Raw genomic sequence first — 23,113 nt, forward strand, 5'->3', positions numbered from 1 at the left:
GTCTAAATAATAAAATATGTCTAAATAGACAGGGGCTGGCATTGTGGCTCAGTGGGTTAAGGCACACCACAGCCCATGTCCAAGTACTGGTTGGAGTCCCAGCTGCCCCACTTCCCATCTAGCTTCCTGCTGATATTCCTGGGGAAATCAGTGAAAGATGGCCCAAGTACTTGAGCCCCTGTTACCCATGTGGGAGATCTGTTGGAGTCCCCAGCTCCTGGCTTCAGCATGATGGAGCCCTGGCTATTGTGGCCATTTGGGGATCGATCAGTGGATGGGAAGTAGCAACCTCCTCTCCCCTAACAACTCAAGAGTGGAGTGCCATAGGAATAGGCTGTTAACAGCATGGACAATTCTAGAGAGTAGAGCAAGAACCAGGTGGAAGTGACAAAACGTAGAGCTAGACTGAGGACAAGGAAGACTACAGCTAGGCCTGCACTTGCTGGGGCTTTGAAATAGAGGACAAGCAAGTGAGCGTGCATGACACCAAGGTCCCTCGTACCCTTGCAATACTGTGTTTCCAAGGGACCCCACCTTATTTAAGGACTGCAAAGGACACACTAATGAATAACCTGACTTTAAGGAACAATCATATTCACCTTTATAACCTTTATATGTGTTTGCTTTGGGTTGATTAAAAAAAACCAACATCTTCAAATGTAAGGCTACATCTATATAGCAACCATTTAGGCTAGGGAGTTCAGTGGGAAAATCCAACCAAACCAGCTATTGAGTGTAGGTAAGCATTTCATTGTCTGACAGTCTTTCAACTTCCAAGAGTTATTAAATTGTGACTGGTGATAAAATCTTACTACGGCAAAACAGCGTTTGGTTCTGTTTAGTTTGGAAAAGCCACGGTTTTCTTCTAATGAAAGCCAGTTGCTTCCAGAAAGGGAGGACAGGCTGGATTCATTTTAGAAGTGGCCGAAAGGAAAAAAAGCACAACTTTATTTGGGAGAGACTCCAACGACTCCACTCTGAGTTCCACAGTGTAATTTAATTATGCACAGAAGAGGCCTTTGGGAAAAGGATGTGGGCGAGTGGAGAGCAGTTTGAAATAAGCCTTTGTCATGGCTTTTACGAGAGATGTACAGTCAAACCTCTTGGTGTCACACAATTTAATTCCAGAAAACCTTCATTATCAATGATCGAGTCCATCCAATCTTTGTTTTTCTGCATCACATTTAACTGAGTCTTAACTGTGGAAGACTTAAAATTAGTCAACTCGTATGCCTGGAACTTGTTTATGTAAATATTTAGGTTCAGACAAGGCCAACTTAGAGAAACCTTACATGAGCATGCTACTGAATCTTCTCGGCACATGTCATGTGTATATACCACACAAACAAGTATTTGCATAAACTGGGAAGAATCATGGCCTCTCATGTTAAAAACGCCTTAGTGGCATTTCATGGGAAAACTTCTGTTTACAAAGAGTGAATTCTTAATTTTCTGCCAGGGACACTAGTTTTCTTTCCTTGCTTTTTTTCAAAAGCACCACCAAGTGTTTCTTAAGGGACAAAACTTAGGCCAATGCATTCAGAATATCATGTTTATTGTTTCCAGATCTCTTTCCAAATTCCTAGATTATCTGTTTCAAAACACTGTGTATTTTTCTGACTCTACCCAAGGGAGCAATTTCATCTTATTTCTTACAGCAACACATCTTTTAAAATGTTAATAAATGTTGTGAGTGCGCGTGTGTTTATATCCATGATTATAGATTATGATAGAACTATAGGACACTTAGGAAATTGCTCTCAAAATATTTTTTCTGAGAACCAATTCTTTGTATCGGCTCTGGACAAGAGGTCACTCAAGGCAAATTTCATGCAGTCAAGTGCTTACTGAGCAATCTGGGCAAAACACACCATTGATACTTATTCCATATCTTGATCCTTTCATGTGTGAAATCTAGGAGACTGAATATATTCAGGTGGCCATGAAATTCCTTATGATTAAGACTTTATGTTTTATGATTATAAAAGTTGGCAGGTTACTCCTCGCATGCTTTAACATTCCATTGATGGGAAAGCCTAAGAAGCAGGATTTCTGGGTGTTGGGAGAGACAATCCTCCATGGGCCCTGGGTGTCCTGAACTTCCTTGCTGAGAATCCCAATAACACAAGACCCTGCCTGCTCTCATATATTCAGGCCTGCTTCCGTTTGCTATAAACTCAAGGTTCCTCAGCTTCGACATAAACTCATTAAGTGTAGATTTTCCACCTGGTATCCTTTGTGTCACCCCCTTGGGGATCCAGCTCAATACAATGATCTTGTTACTTGCTGCTTCATAAGTAATGAGGTCTTTGATCTTTGGGTCTTTGGCTAGGAATTGCCTGTCTTTTACCAGCATCTGTGAAACAGTAGCATCCAACGTGTTAGACAGTAAGCAGATCTCTGGCCCAGAGACCCAGTTACTAACACTGGCTATTGGAAATCAGATTGGAGTATTTATCTAGGCAACAATGGACTGTGGTGCCAGGACTAAAGTGGAACAAGCAAAATTTATGCAGGTGGCAAAGGTCAACCCTGCATTTACATGGCCCTTAAATGTGGGGACCGCAGTGCTCTGCTTGTCCTATTGTAGTCTCAGTGCTGTGGGGAAAGGCAGATTAAAACAACATTAGAAGCCATTTCAGTAGTAAAAATGTCATTCGCCTAAAGTTTGAAAACATGCCAACATATACTGTTTGTGGATCAAAATACACGTGCAAGTGTTCAAACAAGCATGGTCATGATAAATGGCAAATACATGACAGAGCTAACCCCTAGAAAGAAGGGAAAGAAACAGAGCAGGTATGCACCTGGGTGTCAACAGTGCATGTCATTTCTTGTTTCTTTACTTAAGTGTTAGGCATCTGAGAGAGAGAGAGAGACAGAGAGAGAAAGAGAGAGAGAGGGAATTTCCCATGTGCTGGTTCATTCCCCTAATGCCTGCAACAGCCAAGGCTGGGCCAAACGTAACCAGGGGGCCTGAAACCCAATCCTGGTATCCCACAAGGGTGACAGTGACCCATGTACTTGGGAAATCCTATTAGCAGGAAGTTGGAATTACACACACAGCCTGGACTCCAATCCAGGCACCTGACATTATGGGATGGGGGGGGGGGGGCAAGCAGCAGCTTAATCATTGCATCAAATGCCGCCCTTGTGTGACATTGAAGAAAATCCCAGGAGTAACAGAGAAAGACAGTAAGCGTTTACAAAGTTGCTGGTGGGTATAATGGGGCTTGTTGTATTATTCTGTACATATTATAGAGGCTTGAAATATTTCATTAAAAAAGTTGCAAGCTATATAATTTTGTAAAGAAGCAAGATAACACTTTGTAAGGGGCAAGATAATAATCCTGAAAGAAGCTCATGTGTCTTTTTTTTAAAAAGAATTATTTATTTATTTGAAAGTCAGAGTTACACAGAGAGAGGAGAAGCAGAGAGAGAGAGAGGTCTTCCATCCGCTGGTTCACTCCCCCAATTGGCCGCAACGGCTGGAGCTGTGCAGATCCGAAGCCAGGAGCCAGGAGCCTTCTTCAGGTCTCCCACGTAGGTGCAGGGGACCAAGGACTTGGGCCATCTTCTACTTCTTTTCCAGGCCATACCAGAGAGCTAGATCAGAAGTGGGGCGGCCAGGTCTCAAACTGGCACCCATATGGGAAGCTGGTGCTTCAGGCCAGGGCATTAACCCTCTGCGCCACAGCACCAGCCCCAAGCTCATGTGTCTTATTAGTGAAATCGAGTTGCTTATAGCCAGCCAAGCGTTTTGACTAATTTCACTGCTTTAATTACTGTCCCACACTCACTTCCAGGTGTCAAGGTGCGTCCACTTCTAAGCCACCGCCTTCTGGTCAAATCCAGAAGTTTCCTCATCCACCAGCATCCACCACCGAGGCAGATTACCGAGATGCTATGACTCGCCTCAGCTGCAATTGGAAAAGCTCTTAAAACTCAGGTATTGTCGCCTCTGCCCTCTCCCCTCCACGGCAGTTTTGGAGATGCTGTGAGCAGCCCCAGGACAACTGCATCAGAACTTGCTTGAACCAGCCTGAGTGCTCACAAGTGCATGCGTAAGGATCTGAGATGGCCTGGAGCGGGTTCCCTACAGAAGCAGAGTCCGCAGTGCCGGCCGTGCTGGCCCTCCGTGTTGGGCCCACAGCTGTCACACACGGTGCTGCTGAGGCCCCCACTAGCCCCGTCAGTGGCTGTGACGAAGTGACAGCGGTCTGAGTGGCCGCCATGGTTGCATGCTGCAAGAAGACAGCAGAGTAACAGAGACTTGCATAGGGCTCCACGCTGCGATCCCACAATCTCCATCTCCACCTTTGGCAGCCACCTGTCTCCCTCTTGTTATCACCCCAGGTGCCCAAGGTGCAAAACCAGTGGTGTCAAAGGACCCCCGAGTTCTCTGATGCTGCTCATGAACTTCCCATACACATGGCTAGAGTGGAGTTCTTCCTTTTTTTAGATCAAATAGACCCAAAAGAAATCCCTTAGGCAATCAGAAAGCTATAGAATGCCGTGTTTGTGGCGGTGTTGAGCCGAGAGTCCTTTTGCAGAAGTACATGCTGTAAATGCACGTTTGTGCCTGGCCTGTTCCGCGTGCACTGGGCTTCTCAGATGGGACATCAGGGCTGAGCCTAGCCTGCTCTCTTACGTGCAGAAAGGCTGGATGGGCACGTCCTGTTGCACGTCTGTGGCTCAGCTTGGGGGCTGGCGGGAAAGGCATTGTGTTGGGAGGCAACTGGTTTCGTGGTGACATCTCTGCTGTCATCCCGGTTGGTTCATCCCTGACACAGCCTACCCTCAGGCTGCAGCTCACTGCGCCCTGTACACTGGGTAGGAGAGACATCCACACACCTTTCACTCCCCCCAAGTCTGGGAAACCAAATAACAGGCACGTTTCGAAGTTCATCAAGGGGCCAGCACTGTAGCATAGTGGATTCAGCCACCACCTACAACACCAGCATCCCAGTTCAAGTCCCAGCTGCTCCTCTTCCAATCCAGCTTCCCGTTAACAGCCTGGGAAAAGCAGTGGAAGATGGTCCAAGTTCTTGGGCCCTCATCACCCACATGGGAGACCCGGATGAAGTTCCTGGCTCCTGGCTTTGGCCTGATCCAGCCCAGGCTGTTGCAGTGCCCCATGCTGGTTTGAGCAAATACAAATATAGTCAGCCTGGGGCTGCTCACAGCATCCTAGGTGAAGTTTAAGGTCAAGGTCCTGGGAGGGATGATTATTCAGAAAGAGGGTAGGGGTCTCTGTCCCAAACCACATATTCACAAATTCCTTGACTCATGCTGACTCCACTGACAGTGCCAGGAGGTGCTCTCACCCCCCTCCAGAAAGGTCCCCCCAGCACGCATGGGGCTCCACTTTCCAGTTAACGTTCATCTGGGGAGTACCTGGTTCTTCCTTGGGAGATCCCTGGGGTTACTGGGATACCAGACAATTGGAGCCACGCTCAGTCCATGCCTAGAATGCATGTTACTCCCCTCTGCAAGTGCTGTGCCCAAGGCCTGCAGCTGGCTTCCCAGGAGCGTCCTAGAAGAAGCCCTCACGCCTCTCACCATTCAGGCCAGCTGTATTGTGCTGATGGTCGCAGTGACTGTGAACCTGCACCATACCATCTGAAGAACGTCGAAACAGGGCTAGGCTTCGAGAGCTTTGAGCTTCTTCAGACAGAAAGTGAAATACCAAGCTACAGAGCCTCTCTGCTTCTTGGTCCTCCATATGTTGGTGACAGTCTCAACCTCGACTCTCTTCTTCGACTCAACTGGCTCCTCAAGCTTTTAGGAAGTTTGGCGAGCACTTACAGTAGGTTTTGGGGGGACATTTCTGAATTCTAGTTTCAGCACAGCCACCAGTGCAATCAGGGGGACAGTTTCGTGTGCATGTAGGAGATAGCTGAGGGGCATAGGGGAAAAGAGGGAGAGGAGCTGGAGAAAGGCAGGTGATTCTCTTTGATTTTCGCAAAATGCTTTAACTTGGCGCACTTTCAAGGAGAGAAGCTCTCTGTCCAGTGACACAGGGGAGGCTGAGTGAGAAGGTGCAGTTGCTTCCACTCAACCTTGGCGTGATCGCACCTAAGAAGTAGCTTTAGTGTCTTTAGTAGACACACAGCTGGGGCTCTGCCTAAAAATGCAACTCTTCTTCTACTACATCGGTCTTTAGAGATCAGCCTCAAGATGAGGGAGACTTACAGTAATTGTTTTTTTAAAGATTCTATTTATGGGACAGGCACTGTGGTACAGCAGGTAAAGCTGCTGCCTGCAGTGCCAGCATCCCATATGGGTGCTGGTTCTAGTCCCAGCTGCTTGACTTCTGATCCAGCTCTCTGCTGTGGCCTGGGAAAGCAGTGGAAGATGGCCCAAGTCTTTGGGTCCCCACACCTGCATGGGAGACCCGGAAGAAGCTCCTGGCTCCTGGCTTCGGTTCAACTTAGCTCTGGCCATTGCCATCATTTGGGAAGTGAAACAGCAGATGGAAGACCTCTCTCTCTCTCTCTCTCTACTCTGTCAAATAAATAAAATAAATCTAAAAAAAGATTTTATTTATTTATTTGAGAGGTAGAGTTACAGACAGTGAGAGGGAGAGACAGAAACAATCTTCCATTAACTGGGTCACTCCCTACATGGCCACAACTGTTAGAGCTGGGCCGATCGGAAGCCAGGAGCCAGGAGCTTCTTCCAGGTCTCCCATGTGGATGCAGGGGCCCAAGTGCTTGGGCCATCTTCCACTGCTTTCCCAGGCCATAGTAGGGAGCTTGATCGCAAGAGAAGCAGCTGGGACTCAAACTGGCACCCAAATGGGATGCCAGTGCCGCAGGCAGAGGATTAACCTTCTGTGCCAAAGCGCCAGTCCCTACAGTATTAAAACAGTCATTTGAGGTACAAGAATGTTACTTGGATTGGCCACTTTTACAATAGCAAATTCTACTGAAACACCATTAGTTTTGGTGACAGGGTCTCGCACACAACAGGCCTTCAGTACATTTTCCCAGAATAATTAGTGTGAAATCAGGGTTCCTCCTTATCAAAACTCCATTTCTATGCACACACACACATACATATACACACACATGCACAAAAAAGAGAGCAAGGTGGCATAGCTTGAAATCACAAATTATATATTCTGTCCCTTAGTTCAATGACGCCTGCAGTGAGAGTCCACAGGTGCCTCTGGCCAGGGGAGCTGGAGGGCCCATGAGGCCAACTTGCACAACACCTGCCCAACACCAGACTGGCACTCCCGTTTGCAGATCCCAGCATACGATGTCTGATGCACATTCAGCAGCAGGACAGTGAAAGGCAGGGAGGGCAGCTGCTACTCCAGTTAAGAATCCCCATTCCTGGAGGGCTGAAGAGCTGTCCTTGCTCCTGCTGCTGGGGGCCACACTCACTCGCGTGGCCTCTGCAGAGACAGCTGCTGCCCGGAACGACCCTCTCATATAGTGCATGGTAGTGTTTATCAAGGGAACCAGTTTGCCTCCTCCTGAGAAAAGTATCCCAAGGGTATGGAGGGTGGTGAAGTTTATTCTCAGGTTTATGAATGTCATGAGGTCTACAGAAAGAAAAATAAGATAATGGATCGAAGTGTATTTTGGCTGCATGGGTTCAAGGCACCCTCCTCCACTGATAGCCCCTGAACACAATCACAAGGAATGCTCCTTACATGAAATTTTATACGAAGAGTTGCAGTGAAAAACACGAGGGAACTCATACCCTGGATGTAGGGGCTGTCAAAGCTGGGGTCCAAAACTTTTAAAACAACCTATAAAACAAGAAACCTAGGTAAATATATTGTAGGTTACTCAAAGACACGATCGTCAGCTTTACTATTACTGAGGAGACCTGGGACCTTCTAAGATCAAGCAGTGCCTCCCGGCTGGTGTGGAATACAGGCAATGACTTGGGTTATCGCACGAATGAGACACCAAGGACAATATGGAGTGACAGTTGTTCATTAGTCATTTCTGCCTGTCTGTGAACACCTGGCCCAGGCTGGTGACATCATCAGCGAAAAGGGCTCCAGCATTGGGTTGGGATGGAGCAATGGACAATTCGGCAAGTCACTGTCACTTGGGTCTGGTGGGGACTTCTGGAGTCGCCCTCTGCCACCAATTCTTTCTGCTCTTAATCTGATACAGCAGTGCCCTCCAACCCCACTCCCCACTCTGCCCCAACCCTCTGCCAGTCACCAGCATTGCTCAGGGGGTCCTTCCTGGCAGGTCCTAGCTGCGTGATGATTTACAGAGCTTGGCAAGGAGACAGCCAGTCCAGGGCTGCTGCTGACCTGGGGTGGGGGGCTCACCAGCAAAGGTGGAAAGGGATGTAACTTTTCCTGGGTGCCTGGGGTAGATGTTGGTGCCACTTCCCTTCAGCTGGGAGCTCTTAAGCATGATTGTTTCTGATCATGTGTATACTGCTTGGTATTCATGAACCATTTCAATTTAGACATTTTTTTTAACTTTTATTTAATGAATATAAATTTCCAAAGTACAGCTTATGGGTTACGATGGCTTCCCCCCTCCCGTAACTTCCCTCCCGCCCGCAACCCTCCCCTCTCCCGCTCCCTCTCCCCTTCCATTCATGTAAGGATTCATTTTCAATTCTCTTTGTATACAGAAGATCAGCTTAGTATATATTAGGTAAAGTTTTCAACATTTTGCCCATATAGCAATACAAAGTGAAAAAAACTACCATTGGATTACTAATTATAGCATCAAATAGCAATGTACAGCACATTAAAGACAGAGAACCCACATGATTTTTTTTTCAAATTAATTAACTTTCTATGCCATTTCCCCTTCAATACCAGGTTGTTATTTTTTTTTTTCATTTCCAATTCTCTTTATATACAGAAGATCACTTCAGTATATCATTAGTAAAGAGCTCATCAGTTTGTGCCCACACAGAAACGCAAAGTATAAGGATAAAGTATTACATTCTATATCTAGAGTCAGGACCTAAGCTGATCAGGTCATTGTTTCTTATAGTGTCCATTTCATTTCAGCAGGTTTCCCCTTTGGTGCTCAGTTAGTTGTCGCCGATCAGGGAAAACAAATGATATTTGTCTCTTTGGGACTGGCTTAATTCACTCAGCATGATGTTTTCCAGATCCCTCCATCTTGTTTCAAATGACTGGGTTTCATTGTTCCTTACTGCTGTATAGTATTCTATGGAGTACATGTCCCGAGCTGCTGGCTTCTCAAACTCCGCCGCTCCTAGATTCAGGGCCCCTGGATCAGACGAACCCCCCTCTCCCCTGTCTCTTCAAAATGGATGAATCAAACCAGCCGAAAATGCACCCCCTTTATGCATTTTCTTTCAAAAGTGCTGAACTCCTGCTCTTCCCTGCTCCGCCTTCCCTCTGCGCCCACGCGATAGCGCCTTTGCTTGCTCCTCCTTTTCACCCCGCTGTCTCTTTCCCCTTTTCCCCCTGCCCCTTGGAGGAGCTTGGTGGGGGCAGGGCCAAGCTGCTCTCAGCTGTGCCTCTTCGTGCCCTGCTGTCCTGCGGAGGAGAGCGCAGAGGGTTCCGTGGCAGTTGGAGGAGCCAGAGAGGGGGTGGGGCGGCGGCCTCAGGCCCCAGATGCTCTTGGGACTCCTTCCCTAACGGACCCAACTGCCTCTTGAGTCCATTGCCCAGGCTCCCGGCGGCCCCTTCTGTCAGCGGAGTCCTGGCCCTATGGGCCCCACAGGCCCCCGCCCTGTGCACTGAGTTAAATGCCTCTGTGAGGCTTCCAGCTCTGCTGGGACACTGATGGGGAGAGGAGGAGGGGAGAGAGGAAGAGATTAGGGGACAAGGACAGGATGGTGTGGGGGACCCCAGGCATCCCCTGCATGGAAGTGGCTGATGTCCTGTGCTGCTCACCAGGGGCACCCACATCCCACGGGAGAGCAAGGCACCTGACTGGTTGGCAAGGGGTGTTTGTGTGTTCCCTTCCGGGCCAGTTTTCTGTCAGCAAGAGCAAATACATTTTCTTATAAAAATGTTTATTTTCCAAGGTATAAAATGTTGCTTTAGTGCAACCCGAATTAAAGATGATGAGACTATTCTTGAACAGACACAATGAAAGACTAATAAGATGAGTAAAAACAAATGAGGTTGTTTGTGGAAGTGAATTATATATCCTATTTGGTAAACTTCCTTACTGATATACATAATGAACTGCACAAAAACTAAAGAAATTACAACTAACGAAAAGTTGTCAGACTATTTATTGGCATGTGTAGGTGATTTTGATAGTAAATTTTGCATAGTTTTACAAAATGAAGTAAATGTCATTGCTTTTTAACTGGAAAATCAGTATTAGCAAACAAACTCAGTAGTGCACAGAAATCTTTCCAAAAAGCAGTGTCACGTTTCAGCATATGTTTATAAAGTTGCAGCAAGCCATGAGTATTCACACAGACTATTCTGAGTATTTAGATTGGGACTCTTATATCCCTCCTACTTACTATCTTAGCTTTTATCATTTAGTCCCTTTCCCTGCTCCATGCTTATAAAACCCAAATTGTCCACATCTGTTTAGGTTGTGTGCCTGCCAATGCTGACATGACATGGGATAAGGGACATGCTATAAAGAGGTGAACATTCCAAAACCGAAGGGAAGACTGCTGGCTTTTCAGATGAAAACACGTGAATGATTTTTGAGATGTGGGATAGTGCATAGAAATAACTGCACAGTGGCTGAGGCATAGCAGACATGGAATACATGATATATAGTATCATGATTTCCATTTATAAAATAATGGCTACGGAACCTGTTCCAACATGAAGGCTACTAGAGAACAAATTTTTGCTATTCTGGAGAATAACCCCCAGTTTACTAATACCTGCACAGCACCAACTACCGCTAAGTCAGAGTCAAAGGAGAACCAGTGATCCTGAGAGCACTGGGTGTCACTGCCTGGTGGCCTCCTTGGCTGGGCTGACATACAGAGTGGTTAATACTCACCTACTGGTCTCAAACATTACCACCACTGTGGGTGACATAGCCCAAGGAGTTGTCTTCAACTTCAGAGATTTACAGAAGTCTCTAAACTCACTAGCCCAGACGATCCTAGACCACAGACTTGCTTTGGACCATGTGCTAGCTCAACAGGGAGCAGTACATGCGCTAGCAAATAGCTCTTGTTGCCTCTCTATCAACACCTCAGGAGCTGTAGACACATGAACAGCTCACACCCTACAAAAGGCCACAGGGTGGTTCAAAGGCTGTCAGTGAAAACCCACCTGACATGTCAGGTTTGGGACCACGGCATAGGTACTTTCTCTGCTGGGCCCATTCTCTATGCAGCCTCGTCAAATTTGTCCCTCAATAGTTAGACCCCATCGAGACACAATGGTCCTTCAGATGGAAACCCACATGAAGACTGCATTCTTCCACCACAGCAACCTGGGTGACCACCACCACCACCCTGGACCCTCAGAGCCTGAGGGCTCCTAGGATGATTAACCCCCTGTCAGCAGGAAGCAGCCAGACTGACACTGATGTCCCAGGTCCCTAGAGTAGCAGGCTGTGGATTAAAAGAAGGGAGGATTTGAGTGGAGGTTTATGGATGGAAAACATGAAAAGTCCTCAAAGAACAAAGGAAGCACTCATGTTAGGACCCATTGGGGTGTCTGTTTCTCTTTACCATAAGCAGGAGAAAATTCACAGAAATGCAGCAAGCATCAACTGGCCACCTGGCCATGTGAGTCACCCCAGCCCCAGAATGTGTTTTCACTGATGAGCGCTTTATATTCCCTTCTATTACAGGGCTCATAGTCTCAAGTGGATTGATGAGGCCTTTTACAGTATGATGACACTCTTCACACTCCCTGCCTGCCTGGCATCTCCCATTCCAGTTCCCCTCATTTCCCCCTCCAGACAAGATCCCCAGCATGTGGCTGGTTCTGGCTGTTTCCTGATGAACAAGGTAGTCGTGGGGAACAGGCAGTCAGGGACTCCATCAGGAACATGGCCTACAGGCCCACTGTTGTCGCGCTTAGATGTGTGTCTTACGTGTGTAGTGGGACATCTCTGGAAGAAATTGGTTGAGAGAAGCACTTTGGCACACAGGGTCTGAGTGAGTGTATAACATGGATTATACTAAGGGCCATGACAGAGCCACCGACATGAAAGCTAATAGGTCCAATCATATTTGGAGCTAAACTGAATTGTGTTTAGTTCTTCCAAGAAATGTTCAGTCTCCTTGTGAATGAAGTTACAATGTTGCAAGATACTGAAACAACACATACCAGCTGGCACCACAGACCCTGTCTCATGTTTCAGCAAGGGGCCTTCCAGCCAGTAGGAGCATGGTGGTGCAAGACTCCTTGCCAGACCTAGCTCAGCACATCATTTATGTAGGATAAAGCTGCAGGGATGACAAAGGCCATTTTGGCAAGTATACAGGCTGTCTGTCTGATCTCCTTATAGGTGCACGCTGCTTGTCTAGGGACTATAAAAACAGGAGAGGCCATGACAACTGCTCTAGATAGGCTAGGCTAGAGTGAATTATCACAAACAAAGGGTAGTGACAATGACTGTCTGCTATGTGGGGTCTAGGCAGTGGAGATGGGTGAGACTTTGGGCAAAAACCCGCTGTTCTTATAAAATATCTTCATTCAATTGCAGCTTGTGCTCCCAAATATGAGAAGCAGCTTTTATATATGTCAGTCTTTAAAAATATATTTCCAGTAGCCTAAAAATTAAGTTTGATGATCCATACCTTGTTTTCTTTTCGATATCTGCATTGCTGGAAAGCAGCTTTTCGGCCATTCTTACGTTTCCTCCGTAGGCCACATAGTGGAGAGCAGTGTTGCCAATTCCATCTGCAATATTTGGATCAGCACCGTGATCCAATAACAGTGTAGCGCAGTTCTCAGCGCGACACTGTACAGCCTAGATTATTCTTTTCAAGCATTTTGTATCTGTGTTCATCTTCATAATCCAGAATTAGCTGGAGATTAGCTAGATTGAATGTAACACGAGCAAACTTCTTTGCAGGCCATCCATACATGTCTAAGTAAGAGGCATCAATTCCTTTTTCTAGAAGAAGCCTTACTATCTTAGTAGATCTATATTGTGCGGCCAGCATGAGAGCCGTCCGTTTAATCTTATCAACAGCATGAATATTGGCTCCTTTCTTAATCAAAAATTCTGCTATCTCCTCACCATTTTCAGATATTGCAAGTAATAGTGGTGTGAAGCCATCCTTGTTCCTCACTTCAATATCGGCACTTCGTAAGAGTAATTGTTTTGCTATTGCAACATTCTCACAGTAGGCTGCATAGTGGAGGGCTGTGTTGCCATTCTCATCTATAACATTTGGATCAGCCCCGTGATCGAGTAGAATTCGTGCACATTTTTCTTCATGGCTCTGAACAGCCTTCATCAGAGGTGTCATGCTGTTATTGTCAGTGACATTGATCATGCATTTTCTTTCAAGAAGGAGCATCACCACTTCTGAATGACCATTGGCGCATGCCAAATGCAGGGCAGTCCTGTTCTTCCTGTCGCGGTCATTCGTGCTGCTTTTCTTCAGCAAGAAGAGGTGCTGGACCCTGGCTACGTCCCCTTCACTGGCAGCCTTGTGGAGCTTCCGGAGGTGCTTGCATCGGATGCGGTAGCCGAATTGGGCCTCAATCCCATTCTCGCACCCGACGGAGGACTTCTTTGAATCCCACCAGACAACTTTCCTCATCCTCTAGGCACCTAGCAGCTTTTCGCCACTTCTCTGCTTCCTCGCTGACCGCCGACTTCTCGGCCTGGAAGAAGAATCGCTACCGCCGCCGCTGCATCCTTCCCTCGCCGCTGCCCACCGATCAACTCAATTTAGACATTTTTATAAAAAAAAAAAAAAAAACAAAAAAAAAAACCATGAGCTCACATTGTTTCCATCAACACTACCTATATATTTTTTTTCCCCACCGAAGTCACATTTTTAAAACCTATGTTTGTAAAGGAAAGAAATCCCAGTAAGGAAAGGTTACCTCACCACCAGCGGAGAGCTTGGCGTCCCAATACTTGGAGTCACAAACAAGCTCTCCCACTCCCTAGGCCTGGCCAGATGTGACATCAGGAGAGGCAGTCGCACAATCTTTTGCAAAATATTTAAACATTGTCCACCTGTGTCCAGGGTTTGTGGAATGCTCCACTAACACTCCTGCAGACTGGAATATCTGGGAACAAAATGGGAAACTTTATAAGGTTTCTCCAAGGAGACTTTGTTCTCCACTTCAGATTGGAAACTTACACACTTCACAGATCTTTTAAAATCAACTACACAAGGGCAGGTGCTGTGGTGTAGTAGGCTAAGCCTCCGCCTGTGGCACCGGCGTTCCACATGGATGCTGGTTCAAGTCCTGGCTGCTCCTCTTCCAATCCAGCTCTCTGCCATGACCTGGGATAGCAGTGGAAGACAGCCCAAGAGCGTGGGCCCCTGCACCCATGTGGGAGACCCAGAGGAAGCTCCTGGCTCCTGGCTTTGGATCAGCCCAGCTCCGCTGCCACTGCAGCCATTTGGGGAATGAACCAGCAGGTGGGAAATCTTTCTCTCTGTTACTCTACCTCTCAAACAAATAATATCTTAAGAAAAAAATCAGCTATGCAACACACATACAGAGACTTCTTCCAATGTGTGGGCAAGCACGTATTTTGTTCCCAGAATCTCATTACATTTTCCAAATGCTTATGATGAGTTACTTATTGAAAAAAAGAACATATAAATTGAGAAGCTAATGTAATTCATATTTTTAGCAAATTTCTATCATTCTCTTTCCCACTGGCAAACCCTAATGCAGCCATCAAAAACCCACCCAGGGAGTTTATTCTGATTCTCCAGAGCAGATTTAAAATAAAATTTTCAGCATTCTAATTCTACCTCTATTATTGCTCTTGTGATGGATTATAATTTTCTATTTAAATGTTCACATCTATGATCAGAGTGTGAGTTCTTTGTGGGCAGAGATTGGTAATTTAAAAAAAAAAATAAACATTTTATATCCTTTTTTTTTTTGTTGTTAGCAGAACTAGCACCAGTCCTGGCCTCAAAATTAGATTAAAGAAAGACAGTGATTTGCTCTGGCATCTGATTAGCCTCAGAAAAGACTCTAAGCTTCTTCCCCTGGATCGCAATCTTTCCATCTCCCCTAAATGATTTCCGGTTCCTGTCTATTTCTCCCCAAAGTTATCTCTTTAGTTCTTGTGGTCTATCACTCTAGTACTTGGAGTTTCCTTTTCCCAGTGTCTTCCAAGGTTTTTTAAGTTACTAACCTCAGAGTCATTAATTAACAGGTAATTTTTTATATATAAATTCAAAAACAGCTAACCATTGGACAAAAGTGGGGTCTGGGTTTCTTCTTTTTTGCTCTGTGCCAGGAAGCCAGGCAGTGCAACTCCAGGCTACCACTGAGCATTCTGAGATTACACACAGGGGGCAGCAGCTACGCATCTGTACTTCGGAGGTCAACATAAGGTGGCTGAACTGAAATCACGCCTCTAGGTCCAGTCGGACACTGACATGATCAAGACCTAAAGGAAAACCCAAAAAGAAGACACCTTTTTGAAAATCCAAAAAAACAAATGATTTTTTATTTATTTATTTTTTTTACTTTTTGACAGGCAGAGTGGCTAGTGAGAGAGAGAGGCAGAGAGAAAGGTCTTCCTTTTGCCATTGGTTCACCCTCCAATGGCCGCCGCGGCTGGTGCGCTGCGGCCGGCGCACCGCGCTGTTCCGAAGGCAGGAGCCAGTTGCTTCTCCTGGTCTCCCATGGGGTGCAGAGCCCAAGCACTTGGGCCATCCTCCACTGCACTCCCGGGCCATAGCAGAGAGCTGGCCTGGAAGAGGAGCAACCGGTACAGAATCCGGCGCCCCAACCGGGACTAGAACCCGGTGTGCCGGCGCCACTAGGTGGAGGATTAGCCTGTTGAGCCACGGCGCCGGCCAAAAACAAATGATTTTTAAAAAAGATTTATTTGAAAGAGTTACACAGAGAGAGAAGGAGAGGCAGAGAGAGAGTTCTTCCATTTGCTGGTTCACTCCCCAACTGGCTGCAGCATCTGGAGTTGTGCCGATCCAAAGCCAGGAGTCAGGAGCTTCCTCTGGGTCTCCCACATGGGTGCAGGGGCCCAAGGACTTGGGCCATCTTCTACTGCTTTCCCAGGCCATCAGCAGGGAGCTGGATCAGAAGTGGAGCAGCCATGTCTCGAACTGGTGCCCATGCAGGATGCTGGCACTGCAGGCGATGGCTTTACCAGTTACGCCACAGTGCTGGCCCCAAGAAGTGATTTTTGAGAGCCCCCCGCTTGTCAAGTTAACCACCCCCTGCCGTGGCTTGTTGGTAATAAAATGCCCTTGAGACTATTTGTGTGGTATCATCAGCAGTGTCCCACGCCTCTGCAGGCCTAGATCTTTGGTGCAGCAGGGAGGTTTTACCCTGATTGCACCCACACATCTGTTTAGGTGGCAACACACATGGCCGCCACGTGGCAGCATTTCCTACTACCAAAGAGAAGGCTCATTTCCTGGGCCGCACATCTTGAAGACACATTGATGTGTTCTGGCAAGTCAGAGCACTGTGAAAAAAATCAGCATGCCCCTTAATCCCAACAGCCGCTAACATCCACTGGAACTAGGCATTGGTCACTTGGTGTGGAATACAGCTTGGAACATTTCCCCTGGAGCAGATGTCAGAACTTTGCACTTAGCTAGCTAGCCGTGATCTATTCTCCAGCACAGACACAGAGCAGCACCCTAACCTGGAGATGATGGGAACTCAGATGTCTACAGCTGAACTGTCCAGCAGAAGTAGAATGTGAGTCCAGGGGCTGACATCATGGTATAGCAGGTAAAGCCTCCACCTGCAACGCCCGCATCCCATATGGATGCTGGTTCGAGATCCAGCTGCTCCACTTTCAATCTAGCTCACTGCTGATGCACCTGGAAAAGCAGTGGAGGATGGCCCAAGTGCTTGGGCCCCTGCAACCACACGGGAGACCCGGAAGAAGCTCCTGGCTCCTGGCTTCAGCCTTGCCCAGCTCCAGCTGTTGCAGCCATTTGGAGAGGGAATCAGTGGATGGAAGATCTCTCTCTATCTCTATCTCTATCTCTATCTCTATCTCTTCCTCTCTCTGTGGCTCTGCCTTTCAAGTAAATAAAAAACAAATCTTTTTATCTTAAAAAAATGTGAGTACAGCATGAAATTTTTTTTCTATTAATTTTTTTAAACTTTTATTTAATGAATATAAATTTCCAATGTACACTTATGGATTACAATGGCTTCCCCCTCCCATAACTTCCCTCCCACCCACAGCCCTCCCCTCTCCCGCTCCCTTTCCCCTGCCGTTCACATCAAAATTCATTTTCAATTCTCTTTATATACAGAAGATCAATTTAGTATATATTAAGTAAAGATTTCAACAGGTTGCACCCACATAGAAACACAAAGTGAGACATACTGTTTGAGTACTAGTTATAGCATTCCAGCATGAAATTTAAAATTTTCTAGTGGCCACATTTAAAAAAGAAAACAGATAAATTAACTTTTATTGAAATACATAAACCAATATAGTAGAGAATGATCATTTCATAATGTAGTCAATATGTTTTAAATTAAGCATGCCTTATTATAGTTATTTATCCTTAATTTAAGTCTTAGAAATCTGGGTATTTTTGCACCCACAGCACATCTCAATTTGGATTAGCCTCATTTCAAGCAGCCACATAAGGGGAGGGGCCACGATGTTAGATAGGGCAGAGAAGAGTGGGTGCATTGCAGGAAGTGGGGTTCAGCAGAGTCCTCGGGCCAATGACTCAGGAGAGGCCAACAGAGGGACAGGAATTAGGATTCACAATGCAATGGCATTTAGCAGATGCCAGTTACGTATCTCTCTGATGGATAACAAAAGCAGCCCTGAGCTGTCCCACGTATTGTATTTCCAGCCTTCCCTCTAATGGCCTAGCATCCCCTGAAAGACATCAGGTTAGCAGTGTGGAGAGCAGAGGCATCAGAACCCCAGTGCTGCACACAGAGACGGGGCGTGGAATTGTCTCATGTGGCTTCAGGAAAACGGAAAGGGCTCCAGGCAGCGTGGGAGAGGCTCGGGGTGAGTGAGTGACCTGCACTGGGTAGCCCAGCCAGGATGGAAGCACATTTAGGTCCATTAGCAGGCCCATGGCCAGTGGTGGGACAGGAGGACTCCCTGACCAGGCCCACATGTCCAGTGAGTGTCTAGTGTGGGATTCAGTGTCATCATTGTTCATAAAGAGACATGGCATAAACCCAGGAAGGAAAAATGTCTCTCAGTGGGCTGTAGTCCTTTCAGTCCAAATTCTGTATTAAAATCTTTAGCTTGCAGTAAAAAGGCAAAATGTTCTCTTTTTCTTTTCCTTTCATGTGTAAAGAAGGAAAAGACCCTTGGTACCAATGGTCAAGGGTTGGCTGCATGGATCACATGAGAACCTGGGGTCATAGATGAAGTTTTGTTCCTCCTTGAGAAATACTATCATTAAAGTCCAAACAGTGGCTGGCATTCTGGAGCTGCTGGGTAAGCCACTGCCTGCCCCACTGGCATCCCATACGCGGACCAGTTAAGGTCCCAGCTGTTCCGCTTTTGATCCAGTTCCCTGCTAACGTGCCTGGGAAAGCAGCAGAAGATGGCCCAAATACTCAGGCCCCCGCCACCCATGTAGGAGACCCAGTTGGAGTTCCTGGCTCCTGGCTGTAGCCTGGCCTACCCCTTGCCATTGAGGTCATCTGGGGAGCGAACTGGTAGATGGAAAATTGATCTCTCTCTCTCTCATTTTTGCCTCCCCACCTCCAACTCTGCCTTTTAAATAAATAAACAAATATTTTTAAAAAGATTAAAAAAAGGATGGTAATTACTTATTGTTGATCCTATGCTAAAAACAAGCTGTTCTTACTATATTTGTCTTTCAATCTGGCTAAAAATAAAAAAGCAGAGGAAATAACAAGACATTAACTTTTCCAGCAATAGGTACTTAAATACAACAACAATTAAATTAAAATATGGCTTTGAGATTTTTTAAATTTATGTTCTAGGATTAAAATGTTAACTTCTGTGGAACTAATTTTCTGTCCTATAAGAGGCAGATGCTCTGGAAGCTGTTTTAAAATGCAGAAAAAAATAGCCAGGATATGCTTTTTGAGTTAGAATTACTTCCTTTAGTCAAAAAATGGGATATTTGGCAAGAAATTAAGGAAACAGTTGGCCAGCAGGTCTGCAATCATTGTCTCCTTCTCTCTATTTTTTTTTCCTCAGATTTCAGACAGTTTTTGGTAGAAAATCTTCCTTGAGCAAAATCTTTATATGACACTTGTGGACATAGGAAAAAGATATTTATTAAGCTCACAATAAAGGGGCTCCCAGGCTTGCCTGGTAGACCAGAGGGTCTTATTAGTGAATTGGAACTAATTTTGCTTCAGACAGATTTTCAAAGATTATAGAAGCACAGACTGGCCTTTGAGATTGCTTAATTTAATGCATCCACTTGTAGTTGTGTTTAAAACTCCTAAAGGGCTCTACAAAGATTGCCATGGCACTGTTGGTGGCCTGTACTGTTACTGCTGGCTTATACTTGTGGGACTCTGAAGGAGTTTTCTTTCTTTCTTTCTTTCTTTTTTTTCTTTTTTTCTTTTTTTGCAAAATTTCCAAGAAGCAAGGGCTGTTCATGACAATCTTCTATCTGGAAACTGCCTTCAACAGCAAAAGTCCTCAGTGAACATCAATTGTATGTCCTCACCGTGGCTCCCGTGAACCTACATGATGTGACCAGGGCTACCTCTTTGCCTTTACTGCCACCTGGATTCTCCTCACTCACTCAGCTCTTGCTTCTTGCCTTTCCTTAGATATCAAAAATCTCCGTGCCTTAAGAGTTTTGTCATGAGCCAAACATTCTGATCTCTTACTCTTTCTGTTCTTTTGGGTCTCTGTTCAGATGTCAACACCTTCCTTTTTAAAGATTTATTTATTTATTTGAAAGGGGGAGAGAGAGAGAGAGAGAGAGAGAGAGAGAGAGAGAGAATGAATCTTCTTGCATCCACTGGTTCACTCCCCCAAATGGCCACAACGTCTGAGGCTGGACCAGGTCAAAGCCAGGAGCCTAGTACTTGGGTCAGCAGAAGATGACATTAGCAGGAAGATACATTAGCAGGGAGCTGGACTGGAAGTGGAGCAGCTGGAACTCAAACTGGTGTGTATATGGGATGCTGGCTTTGCAGGTGGTGGCTTAACCCACTGGGCCACAATGCTGGCCCCCAAATGCCAACATCTTAAAGAGACTGTCCTTGATACCCTAAAATGCCACCACCTTCCTACCACTCTCTTTTCTGCCCAACTTTATATATTTCCTAAGTGCTTATCACTACTTGAGACTATGCTATAGAGGTGCTGGTCTATTTCCTGTCTGTCTCCATCATTAGAGTTTAAGCTGAAGGACACCAAGGAGCACTTTTTTTAATGCTCATATCCTCGCTGCCTAGAATAGAGCCTGATGCGTCATAGATGCTCAATAGGATTTGTTGAATGAATGCATGCTGTTTGTAATGCTTACTTCAGCCAATCTGTCAAAGAAAACCAGCCCACCCAGAGATCCACATCATCAATACATTTTGGGATCACTGGCCATGGAAAGCCTTATTGTTGAAGAAAACCACAATACTTTTTGAAAATGAAGGTACAGCAGATACTATAACAATTCTGAGCTTGTGCCAGACTTTTCCTCAAAGAGCAGCAGAAGATGTCAAGTCTTCAAAGTCTTTTCCATACTACTATGGAAACTATCTGGGAAAAATGTCTAAGGTCAAAGGTCGCAGGTCACATGTAACCATTTCAGAAGCATACTTCTTGATAAGGCTGGCTACAGAGGATATTTACTTATAGCCAATACGTGTGGTAGTTCCAATGCAATGGATCTATGGTGTTGGGAAGCCTCTGGAGAACTTTTTTTTATTTTAATTTTTTAAATTTATTTAAGGTGAACACATTTCATTCATTTCAGAAAATGTTTTTGCTTGGTGGCTCTGTCTTAGGAAAAACTCATCCTTCATGCTGTGTACATGCTTAACCACCCCAGCCATTGCAGTCCTGCCTGTAGTACTTGTCGTCCTGGAAGGGTTCGAGTAGTGTTCTCCAGTTCTAAGTTTTCCAAGATGTCCGTCACTTTCTGGAGTCTGGACGAAAGAAACCTTCACAACTGGCTTTATTTCCAAATGCCAGAGGCTGAAGGACAAGACAGGTGATGCTGGTGCTGGAGAGTTTCCAGTATTCGAGTTGGAAACCACGTGTGGATTTAGTGAAGTTACTTGGAGGGCCATCCCTCCCACCTGGCCAAGAGTGGAGTACAGTGTCCGCTGGCTCATTTCCTGTACACCAGGAGAAATCCTCTTCCTTACACAAGGGCTTCCTAAACTTAGAACAGTGCTGAGCACCCAAGCATTGTCTCCACTTATTTATAATCATCATCCTTTCCTAGAAACCAATTAGGACACAAAGCATTTCCCAGAGACCTCACTGGGTTGCCTTACATGAACAATACGTGGAAAAGCCTGGGCCACTCAGAGTAGGTTCATGTCCAACTTCCTTCCTGCACACCCTCTCATTTCAGAGGCGGACGTGATCATCTCAGGGGTTTCAGGAGGTGTGATACTCGGATGACCTTGGATGTTTGTTCTGCTGCCAGGATACAGGGAGAAAAACACCCCTGCAGAGCCACTGGCACTTTTATAAAACTGGTGTTGAGGGGCAAAAGACACAAGAATAAGCTCATATTGGCAATTTATGACTTCGAGGCAAAAAACTTCCAAGTGGTAATTTGAGGTTGATGTCTAATTGTTTTACAATTCTACACCCCTCTCAATTCTACACCCCTCTCACCCCTCATTCCATCGAAGGCAGAACAACAGGGACTTGCATTATGCATAATGACCAGACTTTAAGGGACTTTAAGGGACTTGGCGGGACTTTAAGGGATTTGATGATCCTCACTGGTAGTCAGTGCTATTCACTCTACAGGAATGAGTGAGGCAGCTGAGTGGACCAGTAGATACTAAAGTAATTCCCCTCAAAAACTGAACTAAAGAGATTTCGGTCTAACTCAAAAGCAACAATAGAATTGAGCAGATCTTCAAACCAAGTTCAATCAGGGTTTCCTGTACATTTGAATGCTATTGCCTGTGTCTCTGTTGCTCAGGAAGGAGTCTTGTCTCCTTCTGTCCTGTTGCTTCAGTGTTCCCAGGTGGACTTGGGAAAAGTCTACATGTTTGATTAACTAACATCCCAGCAAGTAAGCAAAAGACAACCCACCTCTATATAGCTGAGGACGCGGTATTTCTGGTTGCGATTCAGCCCGCAGGTGGAAGATGCTGTGAGCTGGGTGCTGCAGCCCTGGAGAAGATGGCAGGCACCCTTGCTGCATCCATCTTGACCCCTGAAGCAACTGATCCTCCCTTGAACACAACAGGAAAAAGGCACATAGAAGGCAGTCTAGGGAGGATGCAAAGCCTGGAGAAGACACTGGTTGAGTGGGAAGCTTAACAACTCACTGATCTTCATTTTTACTCCTATTGCCCTTGAAGACCCAGGGAAGGGATGCTGTTGGTGTCCTCAGCCTGGAGGAAATCTCCTAGCTGGGTAGGATACACTACTTGTGTACCCTGTCCCATCCTGGGGCAGCCTGCAGTCAGTGATTGATGGATACAGCATTCAAAAGGCTGGCACCAATGCCCCAGGCTGGGATCAACTCAACGATCAACTCATGTTCAGCATCTCCTCTTGGCAGTTGGGTGAAGCATGACTCCATCCAGGATCACATATGTCCACTTCCTTCACTCTTTTTTTAAACTTTTATTTAATAAATATAAATTTCCAAGTATAGTTTATGGATTACAATGGCTTTCCCCCCAATAATTTCCCTCCCACTCGCATCCCTCCCATCTCCTGCTCCCTTTCCCATTCCATTCACATCAAGATTCATTTTCAATTACTTTATATACAGAAGATCGATTTAGTATATATTAAGTAGAGATTTTATCAGTTTGCACCCACACAGAAACACAAAGTGTAAAATACTGTTTCAGTACTAGTTATAGCATTACTTCATATTGGACAAC

At 45.8% G+C, this 23,113-nt stretch overlaps 1 protein-coding gene and 1 pseudogene across 1 annotated transcript; both read right to left on the reverse strand.

Moving 5' to 3' along the window:
• Positions 1 to 22,556, reverse strand: part of LOC133762561 (laminin subunit beta-4-like) — a 110,957-nt pseudogene extending 88,401 nt beyond the window's left edge.
• LOC133762224 (putative ankyrin repeat domain-containing protein 19) lies at positions 11,892 to 13,686 on the reverse strand. The gene is made up of 2 exons (XM_062195269.1): positions 12,712 to 13,686; positions 11,892 to 12,020 (listed from the first exon to the last, which is right to left on the reverse strand). The coding sequence occupies exon 1, from the start codon at positions 13,684 to 13,686 to the stop codon at positions 12,865 to 12,867; it is 822 nt and encodes a 273-aa protein (XP_062051253.1). The 3' UTR covers positions 11,892 to 12,020; positions 12,712 to 12,864.
• Positions 22,557 to 23,113: the final 557 nt, after the last annotated feature.

The sequence above is a fragment of the Lepus europaeus genome, chromosome 1 (genome assembly GCF_033115175.1).
Source record: "Lepus europaeus isolate LE1 chromosome 1, mLepTim1.pri, whole genome shotgun sequence".
Classification (NCBI taxonomy): Eukaryota; Metazoa; Chordata; class Mammalia; order Lagomorpha; family Leporidae; genus Lepus; species Lepus europaeus.